Raw genomic sequence first — 18,930 nt, 5'->3', positions numbered from 1 at the left:
CCACATGGTTTCTATTCTGTTATTGCAGTGTGTTGTGTTTTATTTTCTGTCAAGTTATAATAAAAGAGTGTCCAGATATCTATTCTTTTTCTTCCAGTAACAGAGTCCAGAATGCTTGAACTACGTACGTTTGTTAGGAAGTCTCTTGCATGTCTGGGCATCTCAGGGAGTGGAGGAGGGATACAGAACCGGGCAACATTCAACCAATGAAATTAAGAATGTACTGCACTAGGTGCATGCAAGTTTCGAAAAAATAATTAATTACATTTTATATTGTCCAAAGTATACCCAGGTTTAATCTGGGCAGGGGTAAATTTGGCCTGTTACACCGGGATCTTTGTAAGTGGCGTTAAGAAGATATTTTATTCTTAACTTTTTCCTGACTGTGTTCAGGAATGAGGTCCAATGTTTTGACACGTTCACCATACAGAGCAGCACCTTCAGCAACAGATGGATTCAGCTGCACTGTTCTCAGTTTCATTACCCTGATGTCATTCCTTCCCGCTCCCACCAGACTCTAATAGACAACACGTAGACAGGATGGTAGAAATAGATGTCCATTTTTAATGTATTTTAAATAAAGCACAAACACACACATATAGTCATGGCTGAACGTATTGGCACCCTTGCATTATCCTCTTTTAATTGTGAAAAGAAAACATCTTAGACATCCACATTAGTAGGGAAACACATCTGAAGCCCAAATCTATCGGGGAGAATGTCTTGGACAAATTATACCAAATTAGAGCTTTTTTTGTAAAAGTTTCGTGAAAAGAAGAGATTCCTTGTAGAGATCCACTTGTTTAAGGGTGGCCTTGTCTGGTACTGTGGGTGCCTTGAGTCTAGGTGATGGCATCGGGAAATGAAGAGGCAACAAAGTTACCTTGGAGTTTGATGTTCCACTCAGTGTCATCTGTGCCTCCCTTGAAGGTCATTGGTCCTCTAGCAGGACAATTATCCAAAACACCCATCAAAAAGTCCCTAAATAACCTCAATTAAAACACTGGACTGTTCGAAAAGTGGCCAGCAATACATTTAAATCCCATTAGACAATAAGAAAAAAAGTCCTGATCTTGCCATGGCATGTGTGGCAATGATTTCTGCACTCTGGACTGATGGATGTGCACTGATCCAATGGGAGGTTTAAAAAGTGGAGTTTTAAATCCTTGACAATGAGCAGTTGTTTAGACTGGTATTGGGGCTGTACAATTAGGCTAATCCAATTTGAATTACGATTACACTTCCAACGATGAAAACAACATAGACTAATCGGGATACAACAATTAAAGTGCCGCTTTCAGATCTGCACTGATGCTCTCATTTTGTCTTGTGTTGTTCATCCAGTACAAGTCAGTAACGCCACTGGTGAAATTTCACAAGGTTTAATATTCATGACGTAACATACTGTTACATTCGTTAACAAGGGAGTAGCCTACAGTGTAAGACTAGTGGTGTAGTTGGAATAGTTTAAAACACAGATATTATAGGTAGGGTAGGCAACGCTGGGGAAACCAGCAAGAGGGAGCTAGATTTTAAAAGTATACAACTGAAAATAAAATCCAAATGAACGCACACTGCCTAACTACCAGAGGACGAGACGGGGATGAGTGTTGGGGATGAGTGTGCAGTGTCTCATTCTGTTCAAAAACAAGTAGGCTAAATCACCACATTTGTAAAACGACCCGGTCAAAGCCAATAAAGACATAAGATAAATAAATACCTGCAAACGACACTTGCTCACCACTACAGTGCAGACACCAATGAACATACAGTATACACTGATAGATTATATAAAAGGGTACGTGCATAGTTACAGTTCTGTCGAACGGTGCCATATTTCAGCCCCTTCCCCAATTCAGTCCCTCTTACGTTCACGTCCTTACTTAATATTCTCTTCTCTATCTTTCTCTGCCAGTCTTGTGTGACTAGCTTGCTGACTTCAGCAATATGTCTGCCTAGCCTCGTGGAAGACTCCGGTCACTTCCAGTGAGTGCATGGGGCAGAGTGCGTGCAGGTACGTGGGCAGAGAGGCAGGGCCGAATGAAAGGATTGGACTAGCTTTTAACGGCCCTGCGACTGCCACAGATGACGGATGTTTGCCTTTTTGTTGTCAGAGCATTTTATTTATTCATTGCTGTCAGGATGTAAAGACAATTTCAAGAAATTTTACAAAAAAATGCTTCTAAAATATATTGCCTACCCTCCCTTTAAATGTTGAGTTCAAATGGTTCTCATACACTTTTCAATGTCCAACTCAGAGAAAAAGTCAATCTGGTCTTGAACAGGGCTGTCGTGGATAACGCTAAGAGAGTGGATAGCACTTCCCTGTAGAAGCATTGTTTCGTCAGTCATAAAAGCATACCAGTCTAAAAGGCTAGCCTCAGTCAATCCCAGATTTAGCATTAGCGTCTCGTCTGATCGGTCATCAGTCAACGTGTTTAGTAGGAAATGCCACATTTATTTACCAAGTGCTGAAGTCCTAAAATAAATACTTGATTGACTTGGACGTCATATCCCCACATGAAAACATAACCTATAACCTAAACCAGCAGATTCTTTTGAAGTGGCAGTGCACCATTAAACAATGTAAGACTACATAATCTTTAAGTGGCAGTGCACCATTAAACAATGTAAGACTACATCATCTTTTCAACAGAATATTGACAAAACAAACAAATAAACAAAAAAGAAAAACCCTCAGTACACAAATTAACGAAAGATGATTTTTAAAATCAGTTGTCTGTACTTATTATTATTCTTTTTACTATTCCTAATAAGTAAAGACAAAATATATTTCCTATCATAAACATAATATGCATTAATAATAATAATACTAATACAGTAAAAACACGTTTCAATAAAAGTATTGAGGGTCCAGTGTTGCAGGCTCACGTCCGCATGCATAAATCACACCGCTGCTGAAACAAATCCTAGAGGAAACGCACCGAACGAGTAATTGTGTTAAATGATCGTGATCTCAATATAAACCAAAATAATTGCGATTATGATTTTTGCCATAATCGAGCAGCCCTAACTCACATAACACACGTTCACACTGTGCCATTTGAAAGGAAAACAATCTGAATTGGTTCACATTTACCTCAAAGTGTAAACACAGCCTGTGAAGAATCTTTACACTGGGGTATTATGAAAATAACTATATTTCTTCAAGCTGGCACAAACTTGGGGGTTAACACCGATTGTATGGTAGTTTCGTACACTGTAAGAATTTTGGCCAGAACAATGAAACAAATCTACCATGCAATCCTCTGAAAATAATCACAAATTCTTTCCTGGCATGCACTGAAAATAAACTGGCACAGTAACACTCCAATATGCTGACCCAACTATTCAGAGATTTCAAACCTTGACACGTCACCAAGAATGAGACAACAGAATGAGTCCAAACTATTTCACAGTTTCTTCAGTTCATTTGCCTAAATTCAGAAATAAAAACAAATGCCTTTTGCATACAAATTCTCAGGTCATAAGAACAGTAACGCTATCATTTAGTTCATACCTAATATTGTTCATAGCTAATTCTTACTTCACACCAGACCTGCGCCACACTCATGTCGCGTCCTTGTCCGTGCGCCAAAGTTTCTCTTTGACTTCAGTGGGTAAGGTGTTGAAAAGGTCTTCTTCAACTGTTATTCCACTCCTTCTCAGTTGGTGGCACTCCCCCAGCTCGACGGGTAGACCCTCCAAGCGATTGCCTCGGAGCTCCAGTTGCATGAGGCTAGTGAGTTCACCAAAGCGAGACGGTAAAACTTGCAAGCAGTTATTCCCTAGGTTTAGTGCGCGCAGCTTTTTACACTGGAACAGCTCTGGAGGGAGAATTTCAATCTGAGGAAGGTGGAAAAACATTAGTACAACAGTATTTATAGTGATGGGAAGTGATCACAGGATTACCCTATTATAGATGATGTACTATATGAAAAGAAAAATAACCTTACCCTATTTGATGTCAAAGCGAAGTACTGTAGATTTTGCAAGAACCCAATGTCCGCTGGTATACAAGTAAGGTTGTTGTGACTCAAATCAAGAAACCGCAATTTGCGGCAGAAGAATAGTTGGCTTGGTATTTTCTCAATTTTATTTCGATTCAGGTGGAGTCTTTCCAGATTTGTCAGGGTGCCTATCTGGATAGGAATATAGGCAATCTGGTTGTACCAGAGTTTAAGGCAAACAAGCCGATGGAGATGCTGAAAGCTTATGATTTCCTCGATGGTCTTTAAATTGTTGTCCTTCAAGTCGATCTCCTGAAGATTGTGGAGGCTGAAGATGGAGTGCGGGATGCGCTCCAGATCACAGCGGACGAGTTCCAGCTCGGAGAGGTTGACCATCTTCTTCAGGCTGTTCAGCACCATCAGTTTTGTGCCCTCGTTGTTCACCGACAGCTTCTGCAGGTGCAACCCAACATCTGTGACAACCTGTGGCAATTTTGTGAGGTTGCTTTTGAGTCGCAACACCTTCAGCCTCTTCAGTTCCCGTAGTCCGTCAATGACTATGTAACGATTGTTGTCAGCGCTAAGATTACCTGTGAGGTGCAGCTCACCGAGATTCTTTAAACTATAGATCCACAGTGGAATCTCCTTGATATCAGTGAATTTTATGTGTAGTGCTTTCAGATTCTCACGCAGAAAAGCGAGGGCGGGCGCCTCTATTTTAGCTGGTGTGTGATAAAGCCACATCTCCCGCAGGCTGGTGAGTTGAGCAATGATCGGAGGTATTGTAACATCGGGTATTAACTCAAGTTTTAAGACCTCCACCTCCACCAAATCAAATACTGTATCTGGGATACCACCGAGCATAAAGAGATGGAGCTCAAGCTTTTCCTGAGAGTTTTTTGTGATTCGCTGCCTGAGTTTGTCCAGCGTCCACTCGTTGTTCAGATTAAGCTGCCTCAGTTTATTTTCGCTCACCTCAGACAGAAAAACAGCGAATCGTTTCGAGTAAAGGGGGTCGTACTGATCGATCATGTGAAGCATGAAAGCGAAGTCATTTTTCACATCAGGTATATCACTATAACTACTCTCTTCCCTAATGGACTCAAAGGAGTACTTTTTAAGAGAGCGACTGAGCATCCAGCCCAGAGTGTACATGCAGATGACGCCGTAAAGAAATACAAGGCTTATATAAAAGCAAGCCAGGATTTTGAAGAGGGTTGCCAGGGGGTGCGTGCAGTGGTACATCTGATAGCCTGTGAGATTCTCGATATCCACGCTGCACTCGACATGGAATTGAATGTTGTGAACGTAAAAGCCAGTGTAGCAGATGATCACGATGAACTTAATGACTTTAATGGTGGTCTGCCGAATGTACAGTCTGTACACTATGTCCCCTTCTTCGACATGTATGCGAAACTTTTTCACCTTTTCAAAGAGAGCTTTGGCCTGTTCGCCCTCTTTTTTGTCCAGAACACCAGTCTCCGAGTGGTCCACGATGCCTTGCTCGAAGCGGGACATGAGCGGCAGCATGGGAACGCTTGCCTCCACGTCGTCGCTGAGACACGACGCCTTCTTGTCGAAGGACCCGTTCATTATTTTTCCCAGCGCCTTGGGGTCACTCTCCTCAACCACCGTCTCTGACAGCGCTCGCGTCGTCCATGGGGAATCGAAACACTTCAACAGAATGGACACAAAGTGCTCGAGTTTGGAGCTCGTCCACGGGAACTTGAACCAAAAGTTGCTACACGCCAAGAAAATGAGGGTATGCAGTAACACAAGGTATGGGAAATACTTTGCAAACCAGTGGAGTTTATTCTCATAGCAGACCGCATCCACATAGTTGTACTGGTGACGGTCGAGGTTGTACTGAATCCCTTTCGGTTCGGAGAGATACGCTGTAGAGGAGAGGGTGGAGTTGAAAGACTTCCGGCACGTCTTGTTCACCACCCATTTGCAAGGCAAGCAGATCATCTTGTCTTGAGTGACCTGCAGCGTTCCACCGAACACGGCGATCATCAGCATCACCACAGAGATGTAGTCCGTGAACACGTCCCACCACGGTTTCAGGATTCGATACGCCGGTTGGGTGTCGACAAAATAACGCAGCTCCGTAATGGGTATCATGATTTACCTAGAAAGAAGAATATACAGAAATATTAGTACATTTGTCTTAGAAAAACTAAATTCATCAATCAAATCCATGAGGAACTTTGGTTAATGGGGATAACATTCCACAACAAAAAACTAGAATGAATGAAAAGACATTCACTTATCTATAACTTGACACTACAACAGACAAGCTTGGGTTGATATTAGAAATACTCCTTTCTTAAGCCTTATTACTCCAGTAGCAGGCTATAGGTTGAGTATGGATTATGAGCGGCATGAGTTTTCTCAACGGTTTCTGGCTAATTTGACCATGAGGAACAAAACTAGGGTGCCGTCATTTACTGTCACCCGAGCGAACATCGAGATTTTGCCGCGCCCTTTTAGCCTTTTATTTCTATGCTGATACACATACACATGTATATTAAAAGAGCCATATTACAAAATATCGGTAAAAATATCTTGAAATACTTGGGGTAGAAGTCTATGACCACTAGAGAAATTACTATACTATTTTGCATTCCTTTCAAATGTAATACTTTGTTTCATTACAAATGATAATAACAGCTTAACAATCTTTGCAAAAAGCAAAGTACTGTAGCTGCATAATTTGACAATATTCCAAAGAGCCTCTTGTGATGTCACAGAATTCTCTCGCAGTCTTTAAGTGCCCCATAAATGATTAATGGGGTTGAGGAGAGGGGATTGTGGAGGAAAGTCCCATTTTTTCTTTTTTCTTGTGGATTAATAGGATTCATATGTGAAAAAGCGAGAGAGACCCTGCATGCTAGACCTGGCAGAGTTATTGTGCACGTTACTAACTTCCAAGCGGACAAAAATGCATTCCCGTGTATAGGCAGCAGCTGAATCTTCACCAAAGGCCTGATGATAAGGGAGGTTGGAGTGATGTACACAAGTTGTTTGATGACTTGAGTATTTCATAATAGGCTTCGCAACATGATCTTAAGCTGACACATTGAAACATGTGTTTTAATCTACCTTTTCCTGAACGGTGATTGTTAAATCATGAATCTCATCACCTCCTACACGGCTTCATAAATCAGTGCTTTCATTTGAGGATATTCCATCCTAACCCAGTTCTGCCCTTGCTTTCCTATTCGAAATCTTAGTCTGGTTCATGTTTTCCATGATTTCAAAGACATTCACAAGGTTATTGCAAGGGTGTGACCCATTAGGTTCTTTCATTTGATATGTATTTCGTGTCGACACAATAACGGCTTTGTGAGTAATTCAAACAAGAGTAGAGAGGTGAGGAGAGGGATGCAGACAACACCAAACAATCTGATTGGCCGCTGCTGGTGAAATTTGCTCGACATTTGCATAGGATTAAACTTTTCTAATTTCTAACTAATTCGCTCGTCTACGTCACAATCGCCTGCCTCCAACAGAAATGAACGGGATATAGAATTTCGCTTTGCTGCCATGCATGCATGCGGCCTGTTAGAGCAAACGAATTAGAGAGTCAGAAAGAGAGGTGGAGAGAGAGAGAGCGCTAGAGAGTGAGTCCAAGTATCTTAAAATGGTTGGTTAAATAACATAATCTCCATTTCCACAAACTGCGCGATCAAAGGAATCCAAACAGTACCTCATTTTTGACCAACAGGCATACGGTTCAAAGGTTACATGCATAAACACACATGCAACTTTGACCCGTTCATGGCATTAGAACGCTCAAAGCACAGACATGAAACTTGGTGTAAAGCATCGGGTGACTGTCCCCAATCAGCGCGCCAACTTTCCAAACGTTTCTAGAGACCCCCATGGAGACGATGAGTGCCTACGCAGCGTGTCTGCATCCCAGGGCTCCTTTTCATGAAGTCACAAAGTCACATGACTATCAGTTTTTGATATGATTTCAAACTGGTGTCTTGACCTTGTTACACCTCTAATGACCTGCGTGTTTGGGACAGAGGTCCCCTGCCTTTTCCAATACTAAAGAAAAACAACAAGACACTGTCAACATTCATTTGAAAATGCCAAGAAAACTAATAGATACACTTTTACTTGGTATTTTATGAGTTAATTTAAAGATGTAATACCGTTACACTAAATGCTGATTGCACTAAAAAGCCAATTACACTAAATGCCGCTGTAGTGTAATTTAATAGATTTCTTAGGATATAAAATCTTTTTTGTGAATTTGATGCGTCAATTATAGTGTCCGTGTCTCGTTTTTGACCCATATATATTTTACACCCACTTGTCCTGATGGGAACTGTCCCTCTTTTGCCTTGATCCAAGACCAAATGCACCGCAGAATTTGTAAAATCATACAACAGCCAGTTTTCTCTCAATTAACATTAGGCCCATTGAAATGTACAGTAGCCCTAAAAAGGCAACATCTTAAGTTCGGTTATCCTTTTCATTGTTACGCTAAGTGCTTTCATCTTTGACCCATACAACAGCCAGTTCTTAAATGAACTACTGTATTCTAATTTTTGACACAAATTAGGCCTGTTTTGCGTGTCACACCGAAACACCCGGGGATGCGATACAAAGATTGGACGGGGTAGCGGGTTCGGGCTATCGAAACTACGCTAGCTAACTTTTGTTACGTAGCTAGGCCTAAAGAAGCCCACACGTTATGAGCAGCCAGTGACATTACGTTATTTCCACATAACGAGGTCGCTAGCTAGATGTCTAACCAGGTCGTTAGCTAACGATATGTTAGCTAGCAAGCTAACAGCATATCTAAAATGTCTCAACTTACCCAGTCTTTTGCCTTTCCAACACCAGTTTATGGTTTAGGGTTATATGGTACGTGGTCCGACTTTGTTATTTGCCAGGGAAATAAAATGTGAAACCCATTAGCACGGTTGACCCAGAAACCCCTGGTAGATCGTTGCGGTATCTTAGCATGTTGTTATTGTTAGTTATTCCAACCATGTTGCATATAGGTTTTGTTTTTCTTTATCTTCTGCTGTTCACTGGTGGTTGACACATGATTTCAATGGTGTTGTACCGCCACCATCGGTGCTGGAGTATAGGCAATACGGCAATAAAGGTTATCAATAGGTGCATTCGACACGTAGTGGCGCTGCGCAGCGCCTTCGTTGACTGTCTATCTTATTTCCTCAAGTAGTGACTGGGACCTTCATTCATCTCAGCTGAAAAAGGCAACGCATCTTTGTTTGAGGCAGGTCATAATTTATAATTACCGTTGTTACTGCATTATGCTGTTACAAATTACAATACAAATTAAACACTTCCTACCACATTCAAATTAAAAATGAGGAAAATAAAATGTGTGTCCTTCCTTATTGGTTTTAACACAGGAAACAGAAGAAGATACATATATGTGTTTCTTGCATTTTATAGTTATTGTATTTAAGAGTACAATATGAAAGACAACTATTTTACTGTTGTTGTCAGATTACATTTTCTAATACTCATGGCTTTGACCCAGAACAATTTCAGTTAACCTCCTAAGACCCCAAATTACTGGATACGTTACAAGCAGATGGGTACAGGGACCCTCATGAAAAATAGAATTCCTGCAATGTGCAAAGCAAAGATGTGAGGTGCCCAAAACAATGCAAAAACAAGGAAGAGGTGCGTCTGAAATGGTGGTCGGAAAACCATCACAGGTTGCTGTGACAAAGTGGCAGGACAATAAGGCGCTTCTGATGGCCTCCAGTGTCCATGGGATAGAGCCCAGGTATAGCTGTGTAAGATGGTCAGCAAAAGAGAAGTGCCATATTGCTGTACCTAGATCTGAGCTGTTGTGGCTGAGTACAAACAGAAACATGGGAGGGGTTGATATGTGCGACCGGAAGATCTGTTTCTATCCCATGTCAAGCCGCACAAGGAAATGGACAGTCTGCACTGTCTTGCATTTCTTTGACCTGGCTACCACATACAGCTGGATTCAGTACAGGACAGACCACCAAGCCTCTGGGAAACCAGAGAAGGAGAGGCTACAGTATTTGGATTTCAAGCTGCTGCTGGCTGAACAGATGATTGCTCAGGCACAGGGTGGTCGAGGTCAACAGGTTGCCAGCGATGATGAGATGAGCACTGATGATGAAGAGTACACTCCAACAAGGAAGAGGAGGCCTGTTGAACCACAGCCCATTTACAATGTAAAACAATAATAAATAGTAATAATAATAATAATAATAATAAAACTCAACTTGCCAAAGATGGTAGAGGCAGGGCATGCATCACGGTGCAGGAGAGAAGGATGCAAAGGCAAAACATTTGTCAAGTGCATTAAATGTAACATGTTTTTGTGTGTGTTGAAGGCAAAAAACTCTTTCCTGTCATACCATGCATGATTGTTATTGCCTTGTGTGACGTTCCCTAATAGCCTAGATTTAGAAGATTATCAAGAGTTCAGAATAGAGTTTAATTAAAAAGCTCCACAATGGTGTTATTTTAAAAAAATGATGTTTCAGTGTTCAGATGTGTTTCCTTCAATTAACTAGTTTTTGAATGTTCCTGAAATGAAAAGCAATTTGAACAACAATCCATAAGAGAATGGGTACAATATCATTATATAGCATTACATTTTGTGATCAAACAAGACACTATGTCCACTACGAGAGACAAATGATACAAAAATAAATAAATAACATTTGTGATGTTATAAAGATTTTTTTTCACTTTTTTTCAGTTCACTGAAAAGTTAGCTGTATGCCAAACAGCACAACGTTATTTATAAAGCCAAAGTTGTCTAGGTAAGTTGTAAGGTACACTGATATATTTTTTCAAACAAGATATAGGATGTTTATCCCGTTCTAGTTTGATGCTGTGTTACATAACCCGTTTCCTCCATAGAGCTGCCAGTGTTTGCGCCTCTCATCTTCTCTCTTACACCGCCCAACCCCGCTCCCACTCTCTCTCTGCATCTGTGCGACTCTAGATCTCATAGTGACCAGCGATGGCCGAAATGTTCCCATGAATGTAAAGAGTTGTAAACGGTATTATTGACTCATATTTATACATCTAAAAACTACTTCCGACCCTTAAAACAAGTATACACTAAATATATTACTATTCTGAGAAATATTGATGTTTCTACGTGTTACCTCTGCCAGTCACCAGCACAAGAAAGTGGAGGTTTGGTGTTAAAATATTTAGTGAATGCAGCGCTAGCGAGCTAACAGTATATATGAGTTTAGCTATGTCTGTGGACCCATTCACTTACCATTTGTAGCTTTTGTAACTTGCCTATCTCTCTCATTATGTCAACTAGCACCAATGGAAGCGGCCACAGTCAAGTACTCAATCTCTATTGGAAGTTGAACTTGTTTTTCCGTGTCGGATGCTTGGACATGAGTGAGTAATATTAACTTTGTGGTAAACAACAGGTACTTCAATGAACTTTATTTAATGAAGAGCCCATTTTCTCTATTACTATTAATCCATCTAATAGTTTCACGGTTGACTCGGATTCGGACTCAGGTAGGCTAATGGAGTGACTCAGACTCTTCTTTGGTGACTCAGACTTGGGACTCGACTTGGACTCGAGGTTTTATGACTCAACTACAACACTGACACCCACACACACATTTTTGCCAATTAAAAAGGTGACATACATTACAGGGGTTGCTGCGTGCCTTCAGGTTTATGAGCTAAAATTAACATCTGTGCACCAACTGATGGGCCCCAACGGTAAGCACTTGGCTTATCTGATTTGCTTTGATACCATGACACGGTTTTCATGATGTCATTATTTCTCCTGTTTATGTACATCGTGAGGTTTTTTTATGAGCTTCTGAGAATGAGAATCTGTTTTGCTATTATTGTTTGCTATTATTATTGACTTTATTGTTGTCCATGACTGTTTATACACTTTGTATCCTTAGAGCGGAAGCCATTTGAGCTTGTGAATCACTTAGTTAAATCACACTTCAGTTAAGTTAGCTATAGATTTTGTAGGCCAATCCATTTTTCTTTTTGGATTTTTTGGGGATATACCAGTTGACAGAATTTATATAGAGAAACAAATTACCTTTTTCAGCTGAAGAGCACTCTTATTTTTTCTTCGTTCTAGAATTTAAAACAAATATAAAAAGTGTCGACTTTTATTTTGAAAAAGAAAACCGACGAATGGCGGCCATATTGAAATTTTCGCAGCTGATTCTTTCTTTCCGGGTCATTAGTTAGTTCATGGTCAGAGTGTTGTGCTGCTCTTTTTCCAAATGGCAAGTATAATATCAATCCAGTTTGTTTTAAGCATACTTGAGTTAAGTTAAAAATACGTTTCGCACTTATGCACGTCAAACAACAGCGAACAATTTGGTGCATTTGTTCACCTACCGGTAGTGGAAGCACATAGCCTAACTAACTTTGACTCTGTTGCATCTTGATTTGTTACAACGGTATGCGTGATTCTTATTTTCCAGGCAGTGACTTTTAATACAGACCTGGGGGATTTAAAGATTGAATTGTTTTGTGAACGTGCTCCAAAAGCATGCGAGGTAAGGCTACCATCACAAAGTACCATTGTTTGGAAGGATGCTAGTCATATCACTGAAGTACCCTATAGTCGATGAGTATTGAGAAATCCAAATGGGTTGTACGAATTTGAGTTGACCCGTCGCCTGCCTCCAACACAAATGAATGGGATATAGAATTCCACTTCGCTGGCATGTATACGGCCCGTAACACTTTTTAGCCTATTCTCCAGCCAGCAATGTGTTGGGGATGACACCACACCCGAGGTGAGCATATCCATGGGGCTAACCCCGCAGCGTTTGTTTTACCAGATTAGCAGTTGAAAATGCTGGACGCTTGCCCCACAGCCGACAAAAATAATAATAGAATGACACACATCCGGATCTCCTTTACGGCAATGCAGTTAACCATCAATGATCACGATCATGTTATCAACTACTTTTAGCCTAGGCATAATGGAAGTTAACAATTGGTTACATTTAGTACACCACCTTGTAGAACTGATAAGCTAGGCCAACACTGTTTCCCTTTTCAGTCTGGACCGCCGAGGTGTGCTTACATGATCGCATTCTCTGTGAGCCCTTAAGGGAGTTCTAAATTATGACATAGGGCCTGCTCTATTGGATATTTAATTTCTGGTTGTATTTCTGACAGTGCACTAATGCAACATCTGTTATTATTCCCAAGCCATGGCTAACTAGCCATTCATCTGTCTGGCTCATAGATAGGCCTAATGTGATCTCTCTTAGTAGGTGATGCATTTTGGTGACACTTTTTACTAACTGAACGATTGTTTCCCCCAGCGATGTTGATGAGGTGTGTTTGTGTTTGGAGTAGGCTAGATTTGTGTGTAGTTTCATTGACAAGTCGGAGACAGTGTTATTTCCAGTGTTAAGGCTTTCCGTGCCAGAGACACCAATGGTCATTTGTGTCACAATACCAACACTGAGAACAAGTGCACCAGTTGACTAGGCTTTGAGAGCCAAGCAGCGAAGCTGCACAGACACCCATTGAGTCTTGTCGTGTAAAAAGTCCTAAATGGAACGTTAATATATGAGCAACTCGGACAGATATGGTGGTGTTTTCTTCACGTCCTCCAATGTTGCCATGTGACCATATAATAACCTAAATAGAATGTTCAGTCTGAATACTACCTAAAATAAGTGAATGTTCAGTCTGAATACTACCTAAAATAAGTGAATGTTCAGTCTGAATACTACCTAAAATAAGTGAATGTTCAGTCTGAATACTACCTAAAATAAATGCAATGTTCAGGTATGCACTTCTGTCACAACACCAGTAGGTGTTCTATTGATGACTCGAGTGTAATTTGTAAACATTTACTGATTATTCTAATAATCTATTTTTTTTAAACCGTAATGGAATTCCGTATATACATACTCTGTGCATGTGTTTGTATCCTTAATTATTGACAAACTTTGTGTTCACCAACAGAATTTCTTGGCTCTGTGTGCCGGTGGCTTCTACACCGGGTGCATTTTTCACCGGAACATCAAAGGCTTCATGGCTCAGACGGGGGATCCCACAGGTAACTGACGACTGAGACCGTAACGCCACCATGAACTGTGATCTCACTTTACATTTACATTTAGTCATTTAGCAGACGCTTTTATCCAAAGCGACGTACACATGTATACACATTTTTTTACATTTTAAACTGATGGCACACTGCACATCAGGAGCAATTAGGGGTTCAGTGTCTTGCTCAAGGACACTTCGACAGGGAATCGAACTAGCAACCTTCTGATTACTAAACGACTTCTCTACCCCCTGTACCACTGTCGCCCCATTACCACTGTCGCACATTAGTGCCAGACCCATTCAAATCAAGTGTGAGAGTCACTCAAGGGGAATAGGGTAGTAACTATGGAAACAGATGCTCTTAACATAACCTGGTATGAGGCAGGTTATGTTCAGGGTTACTTAATTAATTCCAAGCTGACTAAGGCGACGTTCACATTGAGATAACACAGTAGACAGCAGGGTTTATGTAGAAAAGCAATTTGTTAAGCTTTTTCTCCCTTTCATTTTTTAAATGTTAGAGAAATAGACACTTGAATCTAAAAACACCGTTATTGTAATCATATATACATTCAAGGTGAGCTGGGAGTCATCTGCCAGCAAGAAAAAGGCCACAAATATTCCTTAATATTCTCCATGGACTCCCAGTAGGTTCCCACTTTTAAGCCGATACTCAAGCAGCCTCAACCTTCATCTTCCTTATTAAAGCAGCAATTCGGAGTTCTGTTCCAAAACTAGTAAGCTAACTACCTAAATAGCATGCAAAAACCTTGCAAACACCACCAACAGCCCAGCTGACACTTATAGATGCTTGCCAACACACTAACGGGTGTCTTTTGGCAGTTTAGCTGACAATGTCATGCGTGTGAAAGCTTTTCTTCCATTTTTGCAGGGTGTACCAGCCCGTTACACAGAACTACATAGGGCATATCCTGGATGGCTAGTGGGGAAGACACAGGTGTATATCTGTCCTTCACATGACCATATGCTATCAAAATGAATTTGAGGATGGCACCTAAACTAGTTGCCTATAAAACCATATCTCAAAAAGTGTAAAATTGTTGCATAGTGTTACTTTAAAAGCTTTTCCACCCTCCACTTTCAGCTGTTAATAATCCATTCCCATGTGACTTTTTGTATCTGTCTCTGGAGATGTCAATACAACTCTTTTGCAGACATGTAAGACAATATAGCCCAATATTTACTCAAACCATGTGGTGAATATGACTCGTTTCCCACAGTACTGAACTGCTGCTTGAGGATTGGTCTTCCACATCAGACTGCTCAGCCATACTGTGTTAGACAGTAACAAGGAGGTGATCTTGTGAAGGCAAACTGTTTGAACGCTCCTCCTAATGCACCTGTTACACATTCCATATACCTCTGTGGGTCTCTCTGGGCCTTCAGTCTCATCTTCAGGAACAACTGATGTGGTCTCCTCATCTTTATCTTGTTATTTGAATTAATAGTCGTGTTTGATGTGGACAACTGAAAGACAACACTAATTGTGCAAAAGACTGAACTGAGACTTGAACTGTGAGGATGATGAAATGGTCAGTTTAAGCAAATGTAACGGGCACCAGAATGTACTTGACGAGACTAGGAGCAGTGAGAAGTCTAGTATGCAGAGCAATCAGCGAGTACAATCAAATAGGACTTCATACACTATAATCTAGTATGCAGAGCAATCAGCTAGTACAATCAAATAGGAAGTCATACACTAGCGGGCAAAAAATGGCAAAACATTCATCTTTTAAAAGTCTTAACAAATCATTGGTCAGGAAATTGGCAATAATTAAACAAATGCACTCCTGAGACTTTCTGTGCCATCCATATCCATATTTGAATGGCCACTCTAATGGAGGGGTGTGGGTGGGGGGGGGAGGACGGTGAGGATGGTGAGGGGGGGGGAGGACGGTGAGGACGGTGAGGATGGGGAGGACGGTGAGGACGGTGAGGACGGGGAGGACGGTGAGGACGCTGAGGACTCCCGGTCAGTTTCCTGCCCCCCCTGCCTTCTTCCTGTTGGCTTTAAAATGATAGGGTTCATGTCAGCATTGATCTGTATAAGAATTAGGTTAAATGAAGTGATGAGGTCAGCCTAATCATGATGTTCATTGTCCTCATGCAGGCCACTGGATTAATGTTTTTAAAGAGATTTGTATGCATACAGTTCATGTTAGGATGTGGAGCTGATCAGCATAATATTACACTATAAGGCCAGTTTGTCTTTTTAAGGCAATTGTGTCTATTTTACAATTTTGACCATTTCAAGCGGTTTTGTAGATGGTTTTTATGAGCACAGTAGATGTGTTGTACTGCCACAGTCATGGGAAGGTGAAATAAATACACCTATTGTTCCTGCTAGCCCTTCAGGCTGTTCCAGATCTGTACCGCTAACAGGGTTGGCTTCTTTTTAGATGAAATCTCATGTTTCCTTTGTATAATAATTATAATTGTATAATAATTATAATTGTCAGACTTTAATACATTTATATATATATATACATTGTATACATATAGCCTAAATATAAAAGTCCTATTTTATTCAAACAAAAGGAAAACGGATGGATCTCACGTACAAAAAAGATTTGTTTTAAAATAATGACATAAAAGTAATATGACAATAATATTGACTATATATTTCAGGAATGTCATTCTTGTATAACATGAATGTAAAATTGCTTTACACAAATTATGAAACATTGCATCATACCTTTTGCTATTGTGGTGTTTAAGATCAATAAGTAGTCTTCCTTGTTGTCATCACCCCCACTTGCAGAATATCATGTTTGAGTCACTTTTCTATTTGCAAGGTCTGCTGACTGACTAGAATTTGATTTCTCACAGGAACTGGAAAGGGTGGAACAAGTATATGGGGCCGCAAATTTGAAGACGAATTCAGCGAACACCTGAAAGTATGGAATGAAACGGAATTCAAAATATTGATGTCAAGAGGTTGATTAGGCACAGTGCCGGGATAGTGGTTGACTTTGATTCTTCCTGCAGCATAACGTCCGTGGTGTGGTCGCCATGGCGAACAACGGTCCAAACACCAATGCGTCCCAATTCTACTTCGCTTACGCCAAGCAGCCCCACTTGGACATGAAGTACACCGTGTTTGGGAAGTATGTTGTGCCTTCAGTCTGCAGCTTTTACATTTACATTCAATCATTTAGCAGACGCTTTTATCCAAAGCGACGTACATATGTGCGACTTACAAGGATGTATACACATTTTACATTTTAACTGATGGCACACTGCACATCAGGAGCAATTAGGGGTTCAGTGTCTTGCTCAAGGACGCTTCGACAGGGAATCGATCTAGCAACCTTCTGATTACTAAACGACTTCTCTACCACTGTACCAATGTCACCCCTTTTAGCCACATTTGGATCTAATTCGTCATTTGATAGTTACTTTACCTCATCTTTTTGATTTTCAGGATTATAGATGGTTTGGAAACCCTTGACGAATTGGAGAAACTCCCAGTTAATGAGAAGACTTTTCGACCCTTGACCGATTGCCACATAAAGGATGTGACCGTCCACGCAAACCCATTTGCTGCTTAATTAACTCTTTTTTTTTTTTTAAACATTTTTTTATTATTATTGCGGACAATTGATTATATTTTGTATAAATGCATTTTGTAGGATGTGTGTCTATGAACATAATAAACATTTTTTCAGAACATCCAGTGATGTCATTTATTCACAAAACCTTTTTTTTACCACCTCTAACAGTCCATCACTGGCTACTACTACTACTGGAATCATTGTCTATCGACACGAGGGTTAACTTTTCTTTACATTTCATTATGGTCATCTTTTAAAATGTGTCAAAATAAAAGGCCCACCCTATTCAATAGCTACTGTTGCTTAACAAAGTTTTCCTTGGCTGTAAAACTCCCTCTTTAGGAGGTTAGGTTTTCAATTGGGTTTAAATCAGGTGAGCAAGCGGGTCACGTCAACAATCTCTGGATGCATGGGACAGAGCACTGTCTCACATCAAAACCATGGACCCTTTGGAATCAGAATCAGAATCAGGTTTTATTGGCCAAGGAAGTTTGCACAAACAAGGAATTTGACTTGGTAAAGTGGCTCTCAGTGTGCTTACACAAAATATGCATTACAACACAAAACAAAACAAACAGTGCAACGGTCTAAGAAGTTTAAGTATATACAAGGCGGAATGGCTATATACAGTAGCTGTGAAATGTTACACAACAATAGTGCAAAGAAGAAGTGGAGAGTGCAAGAAGTGCAGGGATAAATATATATGCTACAGTGGGTTAGCGGTTCAGTAGTGAGACGGCGAGGGGGAAGAAACTGTTTTTGTGTCTGGAGGTTTTGGCGAACAGTGATCTGTAGCGTCTACCAGAGGGGAATGGTACTGGTCTCTTAAGGTCCCACTGTCTGAGGAAAGCGTTCTCTAGAAACTGGAATTCATTTTCAATCAGCAATCCAGCCAAGGGCCCAGCCATCAGGTCAGTCCAGTGTCACTCACTTCATGCGTTCACAAAACCTTTGAAAGACCTGTCTTCATGTAGTGTTTGTTATTTAACGGAGGCTGGTTTTCTGTCTTTCTGACCTTGCCAGTCATGCAAAGTTCTTTGCACCCTGTGCTTCTGTGGAGTCCTCCAGTTAGGTTGTGGTTCTGTGTACGATGATGATAGCTGAGTTCCTGGATACTTAAAATGTTTCATTCTTGGGAAATCTGTTGTGGTTCTTTTTTTGTATTTTCTTCAAAGCATGTTTTGCATCCCTGTGGACTTTGCAGCGACCAGGACTCGACGTCCTTCCAATTTCAGTTGTTTTGTATCCCCCTGAAAGCCAGTGAAGTATTCTTGCCTTTTCTATCATTTTGTTAGTTAGTTTTTTACCCCATTTCTTCAGCAGCTGCCTAATAA

General features: G+C 40.7%; 2 protein-coding genes across 2 annotated transcripts; one reads left to right on the top strand and one right to left on the bottom strand.

Moving 5' to 3' along the window:
• Window positions 1-541: 541 nt before the first annotated feature.
• Window positions 542-9,103, bottom strand: lrrc8ab (leucine rich repeat containing 8 VRAC subunit Ab). Its single transcript, XM_012832216.3, has 3 exons — window positions 8,788-9,103; window positions 3,957-6,081; window positions 542-3,846 (listed from the first exon to the last, which is right to left on the bottom strand). Exons 2-3 carry the CDS (start codon window positions 6,072-6,074, stop codon window positions 3,571-3,573), a joined length of 2,394 nt encoding a protein of 797 aa, XP_012687670.1. The 5' UTR covers window positions 6,075-6,081; window positions 8,788-9,103; the 3' UTR covers window positions 542-3,570.
• A 3,024-nt stretch (window positions 9,104-12,127) lies between these two features.
• ppil3 (peptidylprolyl isomerase (cyclophilin)-like 3) lies at window positions 12,128-17,718 on the top strand. The gene is made up of 6 exons (XM_012832212.2): window positions 12,128-12,226; window positions 12,428-12,502; window positions 13,935-14,028; window positions 16,872-16,939; window positions 17,031-17,149; window positions 17,467-17,718. The coding sequence occupies exons 1-6, from the start codon at window positions 12,224-12,226 to the stop codon at window positions 17,591-17,593; spliced, it is 486 nt and encodes a 161-aa protein (XP_012687666.1). The 5' UTR covers window positions 12,128-12,223; the 3' UTR covers window positions 17,594-17,718.
• The last annotated feature ends 1,212 nt before the right edge of the window (window positions 17,719-18,930 follow it).

This window comes from Clupea harengus, chromosome 18 (genome assembly GCF_900700415.2).
Source record: "Clupea harengus chromosome 18, Ch_v2.0.2, whole genome shotgun sequence".
NCBI lineage: Eukaryota > Metazoa > Chordata > Actinopteri > Clupeiformes > Clupeidae > Clupea > Clupea harengus.
This window is presented reverse-complemented; position numbering and strand designations above follow the sequence as displayed.

Bases quoted from the DNA above. Each gene is read 5' to 3' on its own strand.
- ppil3 (XM_012832212.2), top strand. The intron at 12,503-13,934 runs GTAAGGCTACCA...GTTCACCAACAG, and splicing joins GTGCTCCAAAAGCATGCGAG to AATTTCTTGGCTCTGTGTGC. The intron at 16,940-17,030 runs GTATGGAATGAA...TTCTTCCTGCAG, and splicing joins AATTCAGCGAACACCTGAAA to CATAACGTCCGTGGTGTGGT.
- lrrc8ab (XM_012832216.3), bottom strand. From the start codon at position 6,074: ATGATACCCATTACGGAGCTGCGTTATTTTGTCGACACCCAACCGGCG. The intron at 3,847-3,956 runs GTAAGGTTATTT...CACCTTCCTCAG, and splicing joins TCGCTTTGACATCAAATAGG to ATTGAAATTCTCCCTCCAGA.